Source organism: Acomys minous, assembly GCF_964271855.1.
Source record: "Acomys minous genome assembly, chromosome: 14".
Classification (NCBI taxonomy): Eukaryota; Metazoa; Chordata; class Mammalia; order Rodentia; family Muridae; genus Acomys; species Acomys minous.
Window position 1 is genome coordinate 79,434,816 of NC_140496.1, and position 17,330 is coordinate 79,452,145.

General features: G+C 40.7%; 1 protein-coding gene across 3 annotated transcripts in view; it reads right to left on the reverse strand.

Moving 5' to 3' along the window:
- The window catches only part of LOC311583624 (bifunctional heparan sulfate N-deacetylase/N-sulfotransferase 3), a 153,905-nt gene that overhangs the window by 82,620 nt on the left and 53,955 nt on the right, over nucleotides 1–17,330 (reverse strand). For 2 of the 3 annotated variants that reach the window (XM_084757386.1, XM_084757387.1), the window contains exons 3-4: nucleotides 15,291–15,378; nucleotides 9,271–9,425 (exon numbers count right to left, since the gene is read on the reverse strand). In XM_084757386.1, coding sequence (XP_084613512.1) covers nucleotides 9,271–9,425; nucleotides 15,291–15,378 — 243 coding nt within the window. Of the gene's footprint in view, nucleotides 1–9,270; nucleotides 9,426–13,692; nucleotides 13,752–15,290; nucleotides 15,379–17,330 lie in introns of those variants that run through there. The other variant, XM_084757388.1, reaches the window with a different exon arrangement.

Genomic DNA, 17,330 nt, shown 5'->3' on the forward strand with positions numbered 1-17,330 from the left:
TTTAATAATTTAATACTTCTTTTCATTTAATAATTTTCAAATGAGAGAAAGCCGTGTGGCACCGTAGAAGAGGGGGGTGAGTATTTTTAGCATAGGTGAACTATGGCGCCTTTATGGGAAAATCAGCAGCTCCTGTTTTTAAGAATGTGTAAGTATACACAGATATCACCCCTTGATATGAGTTTTGATCTGCTGTTCCAGTTCACCTACTCATCTATCCAATAAAAGGCTCATTCTTTGTACACTGGAAACAGCTCCCATGGCTCTCTTTTTACAGTCCTGTTTCCACTGACTTAGTCATTCTGACTTCTACTTCTTCTTCCTTGCTTATGTTCACAGTGATCCAATTTGTCTGTTCACCCCAATCCTTCCTTGCCTGTCTGTCTTCAAAACTCCTACACTAATGTTCTGTGATTTCATCATCTCTATGGAAATGTGAGAATGCTGAAGGCAAAAATGGCAATGTCATCTTTTTTTCCTTTTTTAAAAATTTTATTTTATTTATTTATTTTTATTAATTTATTCTTGTTACATCTCAGTGGTTATCCCCTCTCTTGTATCCTCCCATTCTTCCCTCCCTCTTATTTCCCCCTTATTCCCCTCCCCTATGACTGTTCCTGAGGGGGATTACCTCCCCTTGTATATGCTCAGAGGGTATCAAGTCTTTTCTTGGTAACCTGCTATCCTTCCTCTGAGTGCCACCAGGTCTTCCCATCCAGGGGACGTGGTCAAATATAAGGCACCAGAGTATGTGTGGGGCATGTCCCACGAAAGCCTTCACTTACCAGGAAACTGGAACAGAGGAGAGGACATCCTATTGGGACTCTAGATGAGAGAAGCATGGGAGAATGGCAAAGTAGAAGGATCCAGAGGGTCCTAGAAACCTACAAGTAGAACATTATGATAGGCAGATTTGGGTCCAGGGGTCCCGCTCAAACTAAGGCACCAGCCAAAGACAATACAGGTGATAAACTTTAAACCCCAACCCAGATCTAGCCAATGGGCAGAACATTCTCCACAGTTGAGTGGAGAGTGGGGTATGGCAATGTCATCTTTTAAGCCCAAAATACATAAAATATAATCCTGAAAACAAGTTGGTAAAAAAAAATTTTTTTAGTTTAGGAAAATAGAAGTTAAGGAATTTTGGATGGAACCATTTCTAGGATTACACCACTGAAGCCGAGGTAAAGGGTAAGGTCCCCAAGATTATCTGATGTCTTCTAAAGATTTCACTGGAAAAATGGGAGGAAACCTTTGGATAACACTGGTGAACAGTCAGAGTACTTTGGATTCAAGTGTTTCATTTATGACTTAGCTGTGTGGCTGAGGGATGAACTTAACCTTCCCAAACTGGCGTTGTCATACAGAAGGCAGCAGGGGTTGTGATGAGGGAAAAAAAAAAGATCAGTAAGAAACCAAAACATGTTCAGTGAGTTGATACATGCTCCAGCTACATAATTACCGCCGACTACAGACTTCTGCTATTAATAGAGTTTTTAAAAACAAGAGAAGACAAAACTCACTAAAAAAACCAAATAGGTAAAATTTCATGCCAAGGAAGTTGTTAAAACAGAATGTTTACTTTGCAGAGACTAGTAATTTAAAATGACTTTTATCAGTTGAGAGCTCGACTTTCCCTGGGTCACACAAGCCAGGCAGGGAGAGTTTGAATGCTTTAGCTAACACTAGAGTGAAAAGGTGTGCATATCTTCTGCCTCTTTTTTAGAAAAGAGAAGTATTTTGCAGGATATTTATAATGAGAAAACCATAGAAAGTTGGTGAAGAGATGATTACATGAATTATCAAGTATAATACACTAAATTGTTTAAGTTTTTCTAGACTAAAAATATGTATCTTAGGGCAATTGGTGGACTAGATTGTGAGTCTAATGTATAGATACTTTTACTAACAGCAAATAGTACTTAGGTAGTCCTGGTCTGGGAATAGGTTGAGTTTTTAAAAAGAGAATGCCAGTACTGCGAAGTCTGTAACTCAACAAGCATAACGCCAAACCCATGAAATGTGAGAAGAAATGACTGAGGAGGTAACCAAGAAGAAAGAAGAAAGCAGGAACCAGGAGGAAGAATTGGTTAACAGCATGCTGTACAAGTCCTTTTAAGTGAAAGTTCTAAACTGAAATAGGAAAGTGTCACACATATCTTCCTCCCTGATGTCAGAAAATTTCTCACACACTTCATGTGGTCTTTCTAGATATTAGTTTGTTTGAGGAGATTTGCAGTTGGTATGCCAACTATTATGACATGCTGGTGGTCATAGGACTCAACTCACTGTGGAATGAAGACTGAACTGTTCAACTACAAATCTCCTCCAAATGACTATGTTCAACATTAGCAATGACTTGATACAAATGTAGAAGTCAAACATATAAACTCAGAGATGGTGCAGGCCTGGCAAAGACAAACAGAAGTCACAGAAAAGAACCAGCGTTTAGCAGGAAGTTTGTCTACTGATGTGGCGAGAGCTGTGATCTCAAGGCTAATGTATAATTAACAGAACCAACTGGACAAAACCAATAGCTCCTTGTCCAGGGTCTGTTAGACATGGGTGTGGCATAATGGTTCAACAAAATTAATGTGATATTTTGGCCCCTTTACTAGGGACAAAATGCACAAGAAATAATATTTTCTGCTTTCTGCTGCAATGAGGCCATATTAGTGGACCATGATGCTATACTTTGAATGAGTACAAAAAGTACAAGATGGCACAAGTATTGCAATTGGGTTGAGGAGAGGGTTTCACTGAATGACCCAAGATGCAAAGTCTGGAGAGAAGCATACGTGAATGTGTTAATCATGCCTATCAACTTTCTCTATTTCTGATGTATTGGTCTCTCCTGGCCTTGCTAACCCTGGAGAGACAGTTCTAAACTGTTAGCCAGTTCCTAGAGGTAATGAACTCATGCCCAGGAGCACACTTCAAATGTGACCCACTACTCCAGGACTTCCAGATCTGTTTCTCCAGTATTCAGGACTCACATACTCAGCAAAGTCTTCTGCTTGAATCACCCAGGGCCAAAGCCCAGGAAGATGACATAGCACCTACACCTTAAAGCCCACTGGTCCTGTTTTGCCTTTGTCCATCCATATAAATCATAGAGGAAGCACTCCTCCACATTCTCCTACCCACTCTGCGCTTCCCTACACAGCGGGAAATGCTGCTTCCTCTTGATATTTCAGTAATAAACTGTCTTTTCAGCATCGCTCATCTCTTGATGATAGAAAATACAGTTTGAGATAATAGTTAATAGACTCTTAGATCTTAAAGAAGTATTTAGTTGTATTTTAACATAAAACCATTTATTGAACATCCACATGTAAACATCACTCTGTTTACACTCAGATGCAAGAACAATATTAATTCTTGCTCCCTTCTCCCACTTCCGTTATGAGTACTGATTCCAGTTATGGAGATGGCTTCAAATGTGGCAAACCAGCCACTGGGCAAAATGTCCTCGTTTTGGCCACTGACAGAATTCTGCCTAAAAACGGGCAAGCCAGTTGTATCTAAGTTTTAAGATTGATTATATTCAAGTGACACGTTCATTGTCTTGAGCAGACATACCATTGTACATGACATTTTTTTTTGATTACTTGGCACTGCTGTTAGCTATATTATGAGCATTTTCTAGGTCAGGATCATTGAGTAGGTGAGTAGTGTCAAGGTTTGAGATGGTCTTGGGGGAGAGTATGAGGTGCTAGCGGGGTTAAGAAGATTATTTTTGCAATATTTCATATTGTAGGACCTAGCATGGAATCACACTACTCCGACGCCGAACATGAGTCTGATTCTTTGTCCCTTAGTTTTCTGTCTTCCTCTTCCTTCATGAATTCATTTTATGAAGTACATTATACGCTTTGGTCATTCTGTTCTGATTTATGATAAGCGACCTTCATGCACCATGCTGCCTGGATTACCCTAGAGTGTGGCCTCTCAGCTCAGATTTGACTCTGCATCCTGACTGCTGTTCTCCGCTTTTACCGAGACTACTAAGATTGTGCTTTGCATTAAATATTAATATAAGATGAAAACATGATGTGCCTTTTAGCAAAGAGCTTTACTGAATAAAGAAAGATAGCATTTCTCCTTTCTCTAGCTGTGAGCAAGTGAATTGGAAGATAATTATGTATTCCTTTAGCTGGCAAGTTTTTAAATATATTTTAAATTATGTTTTGATATGATAATCTTCATTTCCATATTGGAAATGTTATATATTCACTAATCTAAAAACATGTAATGACAAGAGACAGTCCAGCTAAGGTGAATGAATGTGTTTTTCTGGTCTGGAGATGACTGCAGAACAGAGCTCTTATTTCAAATAATGACACAATGCAATCAAGAATACAACCAACTGGAAGACTTTCAGTCCTCAGAAACATTGTTTCACTACTACTAACTCTAATAAAATTGTCTATAACAATGTTAATACTATCTGTTGGGCATGGTGGCACATGATTTTAATCTCAACACTGGGGAGGCAGAGGCAGGTAGATCTCTGTGAGTTCAAGACTACCCTAGTCTACAAAGTGAGTTTTAGGTCATGCAGGAACACACAATGAGACCCGATCGCAAATTTAACAACAACAACAAAACCAACAGCAGATCTGAACAACAACACCCCCAAAATGTCAGTACCATCTGATAGAGCGAAGCAGTTTTATGACAAAAGTCTCTATTAATTATTTTATGATTAAATTAAATCATTAAACCACCTGCTAAATTTTAGGCTCAATGTTTAAAGTGAGATAATATATTTTTAATGGTTATTTTTGGGTTCAAATATAATGTTATTTTGGTTTTCTAGTGCTATTTTATCATGTGCGCATGGGTGTGTGTGTTTCAAGATAGGGTTTCTTCTCTGTGTAGCCTTGGCTGGCCTGGATGAGATTTGTAGACCAGGCTGGCCTTGAACTCACAGAGATCCACTTGCCTCTGCCTCTCCAAGTGCTAGGATTACAGGTATGCACCACTGTGCCCAGATTTTAATCCCATTATTAAGGTTATATGATAGATATTTCAAATATACAATAGGCCAACATTAACATAATAATAGTGAACTCAAGATTGATAGTTTCAAAATGAAATGGTGCACGCCTTTAGTGCCAGCACTCAGGAGGCAGAGGCAGGCAGATCACTGTGAGTTCGAGGCCAGCCTGGTCTACAAAGTGAGTCCAAGACAGGCAAGGCTTCACAGAGAAACCCTGTCTTGAAAAAACAAACAAAAACAAATTAAAATGAAATTTCCTTTTAAATATTTTAAAAGTTTGAGTTAGCATATATTTGGTCATTAAATGTTTCTCCTGATCAGCCTGTAAGGTTCTATTTCCTTTGATGGCTGCAGCAACTAAATCTGAGTTTGTTTCAAGCAGTGGTGCCCCCTCTTCCAGTTGCTGCGACCCTTTAATACAGTTCCTCATGCTGTGGTGACCCTCAACCATAGAATTATTTTGTCGCTACTTCACAAACTGTAATTTTGCTGCTGTTATGAATTGTAACGTAAATATCTGGTATGCAGGATGTCTTATTTGTGGCCTCTGTGAAAGGGTCATTCAATCCCAAGGGGACTGCCACCCGTAGGTTGAGAACTGCTGGCTTAAAGGACCTGTGTGACCTTTTATAAGAAGACACTGTATGATGAGAGGCTGTGACCATATGGTGGGGGAGGAGGTCCCCTTCTGTCACAGACCTAGGGCAGGGGAATAGGGTGAAAGAGGGAGGGAGGGAGGAACGGGAGGAGACAAGCAAGGGGATAACAATTGATATGTAATCCGGATAAATTAATTAAAAAAAGAAGATAATGTATGAACATTGCTTTGTGAGTTAGAAGGGTCCACACCATGTGGAAACAATTCAGGTAGATTTATCCATTAATGGAAATGGCCATGTCTGGCTACACACAGGTAATGTAGGGTCTCAGGTACTGACTCACAGTCTCAGATTCTTCCTTGGTTGGAAGGGAATTTTGAATATCCTTTCCCACTCAGCCACTCATTTAAATGTTGCCTTTCCCCCATCTCCGTTCTTAGTTGAATACCCTCTGGCTTCCACGGCAGCCGGCTGCGGCTGCTTTCTGCACATTTCCCCCATCTGTCTTGCTGGGAGACATTCATGCTCATGTTAAGCTCCTCCAAGCTGAAAGTGAAGAGCCCGGTACCGCCCGTTAAGAAACACAGCATCCGCAGAGGTCAAGCATGTGTTTATTGCCTCTGCTGAGTGGATGGATGGTCGGGATGGCAGTCCCTATAGGGCAGCTTCACCGACTTCAAGCGGCTTCTGCGTGGAATAAATAATATTCAGTCATGTGGAAAGCTGCTTAGCCCCAGGCTGTCTCCTGGATCACTTAGAGACTCTTCCTGTATCAGGAACAGGGACATGCCAAAGGGCGAGTTTCCCTGGGAGTACGACCTCAAGTTCCCCACTTTCCTTATGTTGCCCAGATGGCCAGACACAGCCACAATCGCTAAGCAGCTGAGACCAGTCTGACACTGGTGAATCGGGCGAGGAAGCCCGGGGGTCGCATTTATGCAGCATTACAGGACTTGGATTTCTGTCTTTAATTCTACCAGTGAGTGTGTAAGGGAGATTACATATACTTCTAATTCAGGGTTGCCGAGAGAATGAAAAGAAACAATGCACAGTAGGTTTTTAAAAAACGCAACTCATGCGCTTTTCATGTCACTTTGGAGACCGACCACTTTAGTGGGAGTCGAATTAAGTAACATGTACTTAGAAACTGTAAACCTCACACTAAGCTGGATAAAGTCTCTCTGATGATGATTCTCTTAGGATCTCGTCCCAGCCCACTCTGTAGGCAGGAGATGCTGTAAGTCGAAGGTTTTATAACTGGGTTGGTGTTTCCAATCCCTCTACTTGAGGCCTTGCCGATGGCTATTTCAGGCCTCCTGTTCCCCACTACTGGGGGCGGTCTTTGCTAGGGCTACTCTAAGAGGGACATAGCAGGAGAACAAAGTCTACACCATGAGCTAAACAGGGCTCCTGGGGACATGCAGAGATGAGGGAGCCTGTAGGGGTCTGACCTAGGTCCTCTGCAGGTATGCTTTGATTGAGTAGCTTTGTGGGAATCCTAACCCTTGGAGCAGGGGCCGTCTCTCACTCTTCTGCCTACTTATGGGGATCCTTTTCCTTCTGCTGGGTTGCCTTGTCCAGCCTTGATGTGATGGTGTGTGCCTGGTCTTATTGTAGCTTATTATGCTGTGTTTGGTTGATGTTTCTGGGAGGCCTGCTTTCCTATGAGGGGAAAAGGGGTGGATCTGGGTTAGAGGGGAAACGTGGGGCAGGCGGAGGGGAGAAAGGGAAAGCTATAGTTGGCATGTACTGTATGAGAGAATAATGAAGAATGTAAAAATAGAATCATGACTTGGGCTGTCAATGTAGTTATGACATTCATAATCTTTGCTTGAAACTTGAGTTAGATTCTGAATGACAAGATCTCTGTTTTGAAACGTTGTTCCAGTTTGGGATGAAATTGTAAAAAATGCATAAAACTCCTGCACAGGTCTGTTTTTCCTGCTTATATTCAAGTATTTAAGACTCAGGGCACAGTATCGTCCTCCATGGTTGATTTGAGTAATAGTGGGTGCCTCTTGGCTACGCATACTGTTCTAGTGCCATTAAAAAAAATCAAGTTATTATTATTTTATTTTATGTGTGGAGGTGTTTCTTCCTGCATTACGTCTGTACATCACATACATTCCTGGCACCCTCGGATGCCAGAAGGTGCCTTCAGGTACCCTGGAATTTAAATTACAGATATTTGTGAGCCACCATGTGGATGGTGTGAATTGATTGTTGGTGTTCAGCCCACCAACTTATTCAAGTTTCAAAGAACACACTATTTTTTAAAGGTTACTAAAACAACAAACCTATAGTCACAGAAAATGCCCATCGTCATTTCTGTCACTAATGCCTTACTGTGCTGTTCCTTCACATTTCATCATCCCAGGTTTATAAAGCATCTGCCTTCATCTCTTTGTCCATCCTGCCTCTCACTGATCAACACTGCTGCATTGCATAATCTCAGTCTTCTAGACAGACATGGAGAGCTTTCTCTTCTATCGCGTGAGGCAGTGTTTACTCTATTTTATATGCTCATGGCCATTTACAGGTTTGGGGGAAAGGCAACTCTTCATTTCAAAGAAGTTTGAAAATGTCAAAAACACTTTCCTTACATCAGCCCCACTCTTGCTTTCTCCTCAAAATATCAGTATATGCGTAAGGTACCCTCAAGACTCTGTTTAGAGAGTCGGATTAAAGTTAAGGGCAAACATGAGCTCCAGTGCTCCCTCCAAAGAGTTAGATTTTGTATATATTTAAGAAAACATGGTGTGCCAATTTTAACCTTGTGTATAAGTTTGAGTAAAGAAGTATAGTGATAGCAAACATGTCCTGTTCACTGCAGCTGGTGAAGAGTATACCATACATGTAAACGGACTTGGGTCTTCTTTGACCAAGGTCACATCTCCCTCCATATAGTGCTTATAAAAAGTTTTCCTGTAAGTTTCCCTGCTCCAAATTATAGTACCTTCAGTATAAACCTGTGTATGTTTCTTCAATGAGTAAATGTTTTATTCTAAAGGTTTGCAGTATCTTTCCATTGTTTTTCTGGATCTCCATTGACTTGTCTCTACTTTACGGTGTCCCATTTGGTTTGTTACCCCAACTTCACTTCAATTCATCCCCATACCATAGTTTTACTTGAAATTTTGGTATACCCAGTCCCATTTCCACCATAACTTATTCTTCTCCACCTTGATGACAGTTATTTTAGGAACTGGGAGTGTGTCTTCCTAGAACAGGACATCAAGTCACAGAATATTTCAGGCTGCTGTAAACTTATTTTGTACGTATATTTTGTCTCTCAGGGCAGCGTAGCAGGAAGTTCCTAGAAACGATGTATCTTATGAACACTGACTATAGTGCCATGTAACCAAGACTTATGTTTTGTGAGGTCTCTCTTAAGTTAGACACACCAAAGCATTAAATCCAGTGGTGAGTGCACAGTCCGAACTCAGGAGCCATATGTGGAAAGGACATAATACCAAGACTCTAACAACTACTGAGAAAAGCCGCTTCAGGAAATGCAGCACAGCAGAACCTTGAGGCAGTTTCCAATCCAAACAATCCACTACTTCCCTCCCCATCTGTGTACAAGTTTAATCCAAACAACCCACTACTTCCCTCCCCATCTGTGTACAAGTTCAGTGTAGTGGTCAGGGCGAGTGAGTTACTCACTAAGGCAAACTTTTTGTTGAGAATCATCTGTTCCACTAAAGATGACTCATTGTGGAAGAGGTGGGGCTGCATGTGGCTCCACATGTGAGGAAACCACCAGAACTCATCCACAGACCCCAACAGGCAATCGTCTCCTTCATCTTCCTCTTCAGTTCCTGTGGGGGCAGAAATATGTATTCAGTTAATTCCAACTGCATCTTCACTGTATGTATGTATGTATGTATGTATGTATGTATGTATGTATGCATTAATACATCTATCTATTATCTATCTATGTATCTATCTATGTATCTATCTATCTATCTATCATCATCTGTATCATCTATCCTCTATGTAGTAACTATTATACATCTGTCATATATATTATTGTATACCAATCATCTATTATCTATTTAGAAAACACCATTTATAGTATTTCACATGTACATAAATCACTGAACTCCAAATTTAGCAAAGGAAAATCAGTTAGGGCACAATTAGAGACAATGACAAAATCTTTTAAAAAGATTTATTTATATTTTAAATAATGTGCATGTGTACTTCTGTGTGTGGTTATCTGCACGTATGTGCGGCAGCAGAGTCCAGATGAAGGTGTCAGACACCTTGGAGCCGCAGGTACAGATGGTTGTGAGCAACTTGGTATAGGTCCTAGGAGCAGACCTCTGGTTCTCTGAAAGAGTAGTACACACTCTTATCTGTTGAGCTATCTGTCCAGCTCCAAAACATACAAAAAGTTACTAACAAAGAGATATGAATATCAAAATATTTTAATGTCATATTTACAATTAACCTTTGAATATCATTTAATAATAGATATAATCATTCACAAAGACATTAGAGTTTTTAATTATTGGAGTCTTGGTACAGCTTGTAGTGTAGAGGCAACAAACAAAGCAGAATTATGGGTATTTTACAAATAGGACAGCGGAAGAGGATGGAAACAATTTTGACTTGGCTTGTGTATTCAGATGCAAGAAAATAGTTTCTGGTGTTCATGGTGTCAGCACACATGGTGACAATGTCAGTTCCTTGCCTCACCTTTTACAACGGACACAGAGGGAAGAAGCCTCTTGAGCCTTTCAGCGGCCATGTCATTCTGAGCTCTAACTCGCCAGCCGTGAGCCTGTGATGGAGTTAACTGGGGCTCCCTGAGTGTGAGCTGCTCCCTGGGCTGCTCCGCTTCCTTGTTACACGTAACTTGTCTTTCTCTGTGTCTGTCAGCATGCCTTCATTTCCTAGCTAGTTTTTTCCCCCTCAGAGTCTATTTAATGAGGAGAGAGGGTTCTGGGTTCTTTAGAGAGACAGTTCGAGCAAATTAGTTGTCCTTTGAAATCATAGTAAAATTGCAATTACAATGTTTATACATTGGAAGCCTGCTGGATTTAGAGAAATGATTTCTGTCATCTGACAGATTTATCTTAATTCACAGGAAACATAATTTTATGTCTTTCATTTTTCTTAATAGCTATATTTATCTGGCTTCCTTGAATCCCACTTTGGGTACATTTTAGATCAGAATCAATTATATTGAGTGGAAGTATCTATTTATTACTTTCAAGATTATGATAAAACAAATGAAATGAATGTACTTGCTCACATTTGCATTTCTCCAGCTTCTTCTGTAGGTATCAGGAGGGCAGGCCTGAGAACTCAAATCCCTTACCTTATTACAAACAGTAGTTGAGCCCAATCAAGTCATTGTCAAGGGAAGTTTATTTTACCATATGTCTACTGAAAAACCTTACTCTGTAGTACATCCTTCTTTGCTTTTCTGCTATAAACAATCGCCATCTGAGACTTCAGCAATGTAAGACAGTTTGAAAAAGTTTTAAGATACTCTTCTTCTGTTCAGTTCTCACAATAGGTAAGGGTGACAGATAACCTCATGGTCTCAAATAAGGAGACTGATGTTTACCGAGGTCAAGAAGCATGCCCTGAGTCAGGGTGAAGGTCAGGAGGGGGCTCTGAGTATTAATTTAATCAAGCAACCCCACACTCAGGGCCCTTAGTTATTATTTACTGGCCAAATGTGGACTCCAGAACTTCCTAATTCAATATCCCACAGTGCTGTGCACATTTTCAGTTGCCTATAGGATGCACTCAGACTAGAGAAGTGGTCTTTCTTGCCCATGTTTTTGTGGTATGTTCCAGCCTCACTGGCCTATGGATGACAGAACTCTTTTCCCACATAACTTTCTTAATGAATTATTGCCGACTAATTAATAAGCTCTGTAGGAAAATCACACTTTGGGTACATGACAGGGAAGACTATCTGGGCTTTACTAGTTGCATGACTTTGGGCCCTTCAAAAATGCAAGAGAATGTTTAAATTAAAAGTGATCAAAGAAAGGAAAGCCTCAGGCTGGATAGACAGCTTAGCGGTTAAGAGCAATGGCCACTTTTTCAGAGGACCTGGGATCTCCCAACGCCCACACATTGGCTCACAACCACTTGTAGCTCTGGTTCCAAGGGATGACATTCTCTTATGGCCTCCACCAGCATCAGACACACATGTACCGCAAAACATACACGCAAAACACTCAGCATATAAAATAAGATTTAAAAAAAAAAAAAGGAAGGGAGGAAGCTTTCTCATGAAACTCTTTTTATGTTTGTTTGGTTGTTGGTTTTTTGAGTCAGGGTTTCTCTGTGTAGCCTTGCCTGTCCTAGACTCACTTTTTAGATCAGGCTGGCCTCGAACTCACAGCGATCCAACTGCCTCTGCCTCCGAAGTGCTGGCATTAAAGGTGTGCGCCACCGCACTGGGCATGAAACCCTTTTTCCCATTAAGCAGCACCTTTTTCTCTTTTCCTTCAAGACTGATTAAAAAGGGCAGAATTTTCAACAGAGAAAGGAATAAATTACTTACAAAGAAAGACAATGCGCTTTAATTAGATTTTATAACACCTAATTTGAAAGGCTGAGAATTAAAATTTATCTGTTCCCGTGAAAAATCATTTCTCTGGTCTTAGACACCCCAGGCTGCAACTGTGTGGGACCTTTCACCTTTTACACAGATCATGAGATCCTGCCAACCTTGGCTCTATGCCCCTCCTTTCCAGCTCTTCCCTGGATTTAGTGAGAGCATACTCATAGTGAGCCGTGGGAAGTGCTTTTATTAAAAAGAAAAAGAACACACACACACACACACACACACACACACACACACACACACACAACTTAGAAGGAAGAATTGGACAAATGCCATCATTTCTAGTATCCAGGGTTAAAGGAAGAAGAGTGAGTTGCCAGAAGATGGGCGGTTTATGTATTTCCTGAGTTCGGACTATCCTGGTTTTAACTCTATATTTTCTTCCTCCCATCACCCTGGGTTTGGTTTGAACATGGAATGTCTCCCATGGGCTCATGTACTGAAGGCTTGGTCCTCAGCTGGCTGTGATGTTTTGGGAGATGGTGGAAACTTGAAGGGCCTTGCTAGTAGAAGTAGGTACTGGACATGGGTGTCTAAGAGTTTGATTTCTCCCTGGCCCCTTTATCCATCTCTCTGTTTTCATGAGGTTAATGGCTGCTCTCCCACACACAGCCACTGTGATGTTCTGCTCGAGACAGGCCCAGGCATGATGGGTAAAGCAAACTAGGGGTAAAACTTCTGGAAACAAAATTCAAATCTTTCTTGCATTAAATTTTCCCACAGGCATTAACTGCAGTGACAGTCTCAATAATACAACTTTTTTTCAAACATATTACATATTCAGTGTATTTTCTGATTCCTTCCATGCATCTTAATTTCCCTCCCTTTACAGATGTAAAAGCATCTAACAGCTAGGGTGTTAACCATGAGCACAATGAGCATTCTTTTTCTTTGGGCGTTTAGTACTATCCATTGTGAAATGCAGCAGTGTGGTGGGCTAGAACCAGGACCAGATATTCGGCATACAGGAACCACTCCATCTTTTCTGCTTTAAGAAATCTTTGGCTGTGACCATATGGTGGGGGAGGAGGTCCCCTTCTGTCACAGGTGTAGAGGAGCGTGGAGGTGGGAGGGAGGGGGGAATGGGAAGATACAAGTGAGGGGATAACAATCAGCGTGTAATCTGAATAAATTATTAAATAAAAAATAAATTAAAAAAGAGAAATCTTTGCATATCACAAAACTGTGAATCTGTGTTCAATCTAGAACTATTTTGTGTTCTTTCTCAGCCCTGGACCAAGCTATGTTCTTTCCACAGTAAAATTCTGTCAGCAGCATGATTATTGCAAGGCCCACCTCCACCATGCATGGGACTACTGTGTTTCTTTCTCCCCTTTGCTTGCTGCCATCACACATCTTACTGGCAGTAACTTTGAAATTACTAATAGTTTTGTGAGTGCAATGACTGCAATTTGATTCTTCTTGCTTATAACTGCTTTGCCATTCCTTGCTATTTGAATTTTCATATAAATTTTAGAATAATTTTTTACCATTGTCCACTGAGAAACTTGTTAGAAGTGTCTGAGACTTTGGTAATTACAGATCAACTTGGAGAGGATTTCTTAAATATCTAGTTTTCCAATCCTTGGATATGCTTGAGCTTTGTAAAGTTACGCTCAGTCTATATAGTGCAGGAGGAGGTCCTCCTTGGTCTTAGACCTAGGGGAGGAGAATAGGGTGAAAGCGGGAGGGAGGGAGGAACGGGAGGATATAAGTGATAGGATAACAACTGAGTAGTAATATGAGTAAATTAATAAAATTAAAAATTAAAAAATAAAGTTATACTCAGTACAACTGTATAATTCTAAAATCTACTCCTTAAATTTTGTTGATGGAATAGTAAATGATACTGTTTACTTATCTATGACTTTAACCATGATATACAAAAATATAACTGATTCTGTATATTGCAAAAGACTTTATAAGCTATTAGAAAAGATAAAATTGACATTAAAATTATGTATTTTCATTATTCAAAAATACGGAGAGAAAAAAGACAAATCAGAGTGAGAGAAAAGAATCTGCTATGCATATATCTGAGAAATCATTATGGAGAATGGATCCAGAATCTACAAATCAGTAACAAAAAGAAAACAGAAACAAACATCCTCAGAAGAGGATCTCAAACAGCCAGCAATCATGTGCATATGCTCCTTTCCTAGTCATAAGAGAAATACATATACAAACCACCATATGAATTTCTACATCCCCACAGCACGGCTAGAATTTAAAAAGGAAACAACATGAAATATGAGGCACAGTCCTCAGACAGTTAGAAACACACGCTGGAAAAAATCAATTTGTAAAATCGGTTGGCCTTTTTCTCTTCAAGCTTTTCATATATGTGTCACGTGAACAACTTTGCTCTGGGCTGAGAGCCAACAGAGAAGAACTTAAGTCCTCCAAGGGACAGGGCCGGACGCCTGACAGGATGACCTAAGAAATGACAAAGGCTAGAAATAAGCATCCACACTGCAGTAGAATGGATAAAGTGCTGGCGTGCTCGGACGTGAAACACTAACAGGAAGTGAAAACTGAGAGAACGGAAGCCCAAGCACCATGTCTATGTGACAAACACACGGGGAACAACAGCAAAAGCTGGATTAGGTGAGTTTACGTCAAAGCCAGGTGTAGCGGACAGGGAACGGGGAACCAGGGGAGCAGTTTAGACGTGTTTAGAATCTGAGTGATAGGGGGACGAGTTGGCGGTAAAGGGAACGATTTTCGTGCTCTGCTTGAGAGTTACATGACTGTGTGTAGCTTGTGGAGGATTCACTAAAGATCCTTGGTTACTTATGGACTTTCTGTATGTAAATTACAGCTCAACAACAACAACAACAAAGAGAGAGAGAGAGAGAGAGAGAGAGAGAGAGAGAGAGAGAGAGAGAGAGAGAGAGAGAGAGAGAGAGAGAGAGAGAGAGAGCGCGCACCAGAAAATACCGTAAGCTTTAAAATCATTAACACTTTCTAAAATTTAAAAGTAGTATGGAGCTAAATGAAGAAGGACAGGGGAAGGGCATGAAGGATGCGGGAGAGTGGGAACGGGAGGGAAGTGCAGCTCCAAACAGAGCGGCCAGAGGAGCCTTACCTGTGTGGTAAAATTTCCCTGAATATCCAAGGTTGAATGTAAAATTTGTGATTTGTGTGCGCAAAAGATTCTGAGTGTCAAGCAGGGCCTGAAATACAGAATGAACAAAAGGCGGGTTTCAGGGTGACAAGGTACCAGAAGGCATTCAGAGACTAAAGCATGGATAAAGTTAGGATTACACAGCGCATACATGTACTCACACGTTAGCCCGTAAGAAATCTGGGGAAAAAAAATGTTGGCTGGAGAGAGCAGAGTGGAAGAAAAAGTGTAATCTACATGCATAAAGGAAGTAGTTTATAATAGACCTCTTTTTACTTCTCAGGAACATAGATAACTAATTCCAAAAGGACACTAATTTTATTTATTTATTTATTTATTTATTTTACTAAATGACTTTTTAGGACACTTATTTTAAATGAAGTCCAGCAAGAACAAATGTGGGGGAAAAAAAAACCACACTGGCATTTCTCAGATGTATCTCTGTTCCTCAAAACACAAAAAGTTTTAACTTTTTCAATCTGAGATTCCCAAAGGACAATAACTGTTATTCAAAAGACAATACCAGGGTAAAGCAAATCTATAACTTGCCCATTAAAGCGAGCAAATATCCATGATGGCTCATCTTGATTGATGACTGGTTTGGATGGAGAGACACCTGTGGGGCTAGTAAAGTAAACCTCTGGGATTGTCTATGAGAGAATTCCGAAGTGAGATTAGCTAAGAGAGATGGCCTCTTGACTATGAGCAGCATCACCCAGTAGACTGGGACTAAGTTGGAAGAGAAGAAACAAAAAGGAGAAAGCCAGCTCGCATAGCCAGTCTCTCACTTCCTGGATGCCATGAGGTAAACTCTTGCTCAGATGCACCCACCATGATGAACTGAAACTATCGGCTGAAATAAATACCACCCCCCCCTCCCCCCGTCCAAGCTATGCCGGGCATTTTGTCAGTGATGGGAGCACACACAGTGCACTTCTAGTCAGTGACACTCCTGAAGCATGGTTTTCCTTGTTAACGCTGCTGTCTAGGAGTACTTAGTGGACTTTCATTGTTGCTTCTCCTTTACTTTCTAATCCTTATTTAAATTCAAGTGACTAATGACTCCAATTACTCTGTTCCCCCCTTTCTATTTCTATGTGTGTGTGTGTCTTCATAACTTAGTGTCCACCTCAACCAAACATAAATAGCACTGTTAGTTAAAACAAAACTTTATTAACACTTCATTTTACATACTAGAAAAGAGAGGCAAATGGCTTATTTCCACAGACAGAAAGGACCTAAGTTAAAAGCACAGACACAAATAGACTCTCACATTGCCCTTCCACCAAGATCCTTTCCTTTAGTACATCCAGGCCCACAACTAACCCTTGTGTTCTTTAACAGCAGAACAGACGCTTGCCATGTTCAGGGTCTCCATGTTTATATTCAGGAATGAACTGGTGATTGCCCGTGGAAATGCAGAGGAAGAAATCCTTGCATCCCAAACTTAGACTCACCTGGCCTGTTAATTGTTTATTGACATGTAAACACCTAATTTCTTTCCTAACATTTCTTTGTTTGCAGAATCAATTTCCTGATATGCATGACCGAGTGATATACTATGTGGGTCTACATGACAGTGATGGATGGAAGTCCTCCCAGTAGATCTCCACTCGGAGCTATGAGGGCATAAAGCTTAACTGATGACAGTGTCACTGGAGACAGGCAAGGTTTTGGCCTTATGAGCATGGGACATAGGATGGGTATGGGAAGAAAAACTGGATAAGCGAATGTGAAGAAGGGGACCTTTTACTCTCCGAGCTGCTGATGAGCACAACTGTGCTGCAGGGAGTGTGCTGTACAGGTGTGTGGTCCCAGCCTTTTTCTTTTGGCCTCTCTGGTAAGGACTGTCAAGCTTAGAGTTCAGTCTTTAAGAGGACAGACCTAGAAGTCTGATGGTCTTAACTGGAATTCTGGATCTCTTTTCTACTTTTGGGCATATTATTAAGCTTTCAAAGGCCAAGACTTATTATTGGTAAGTCAGGGTAATAATACTCCAGA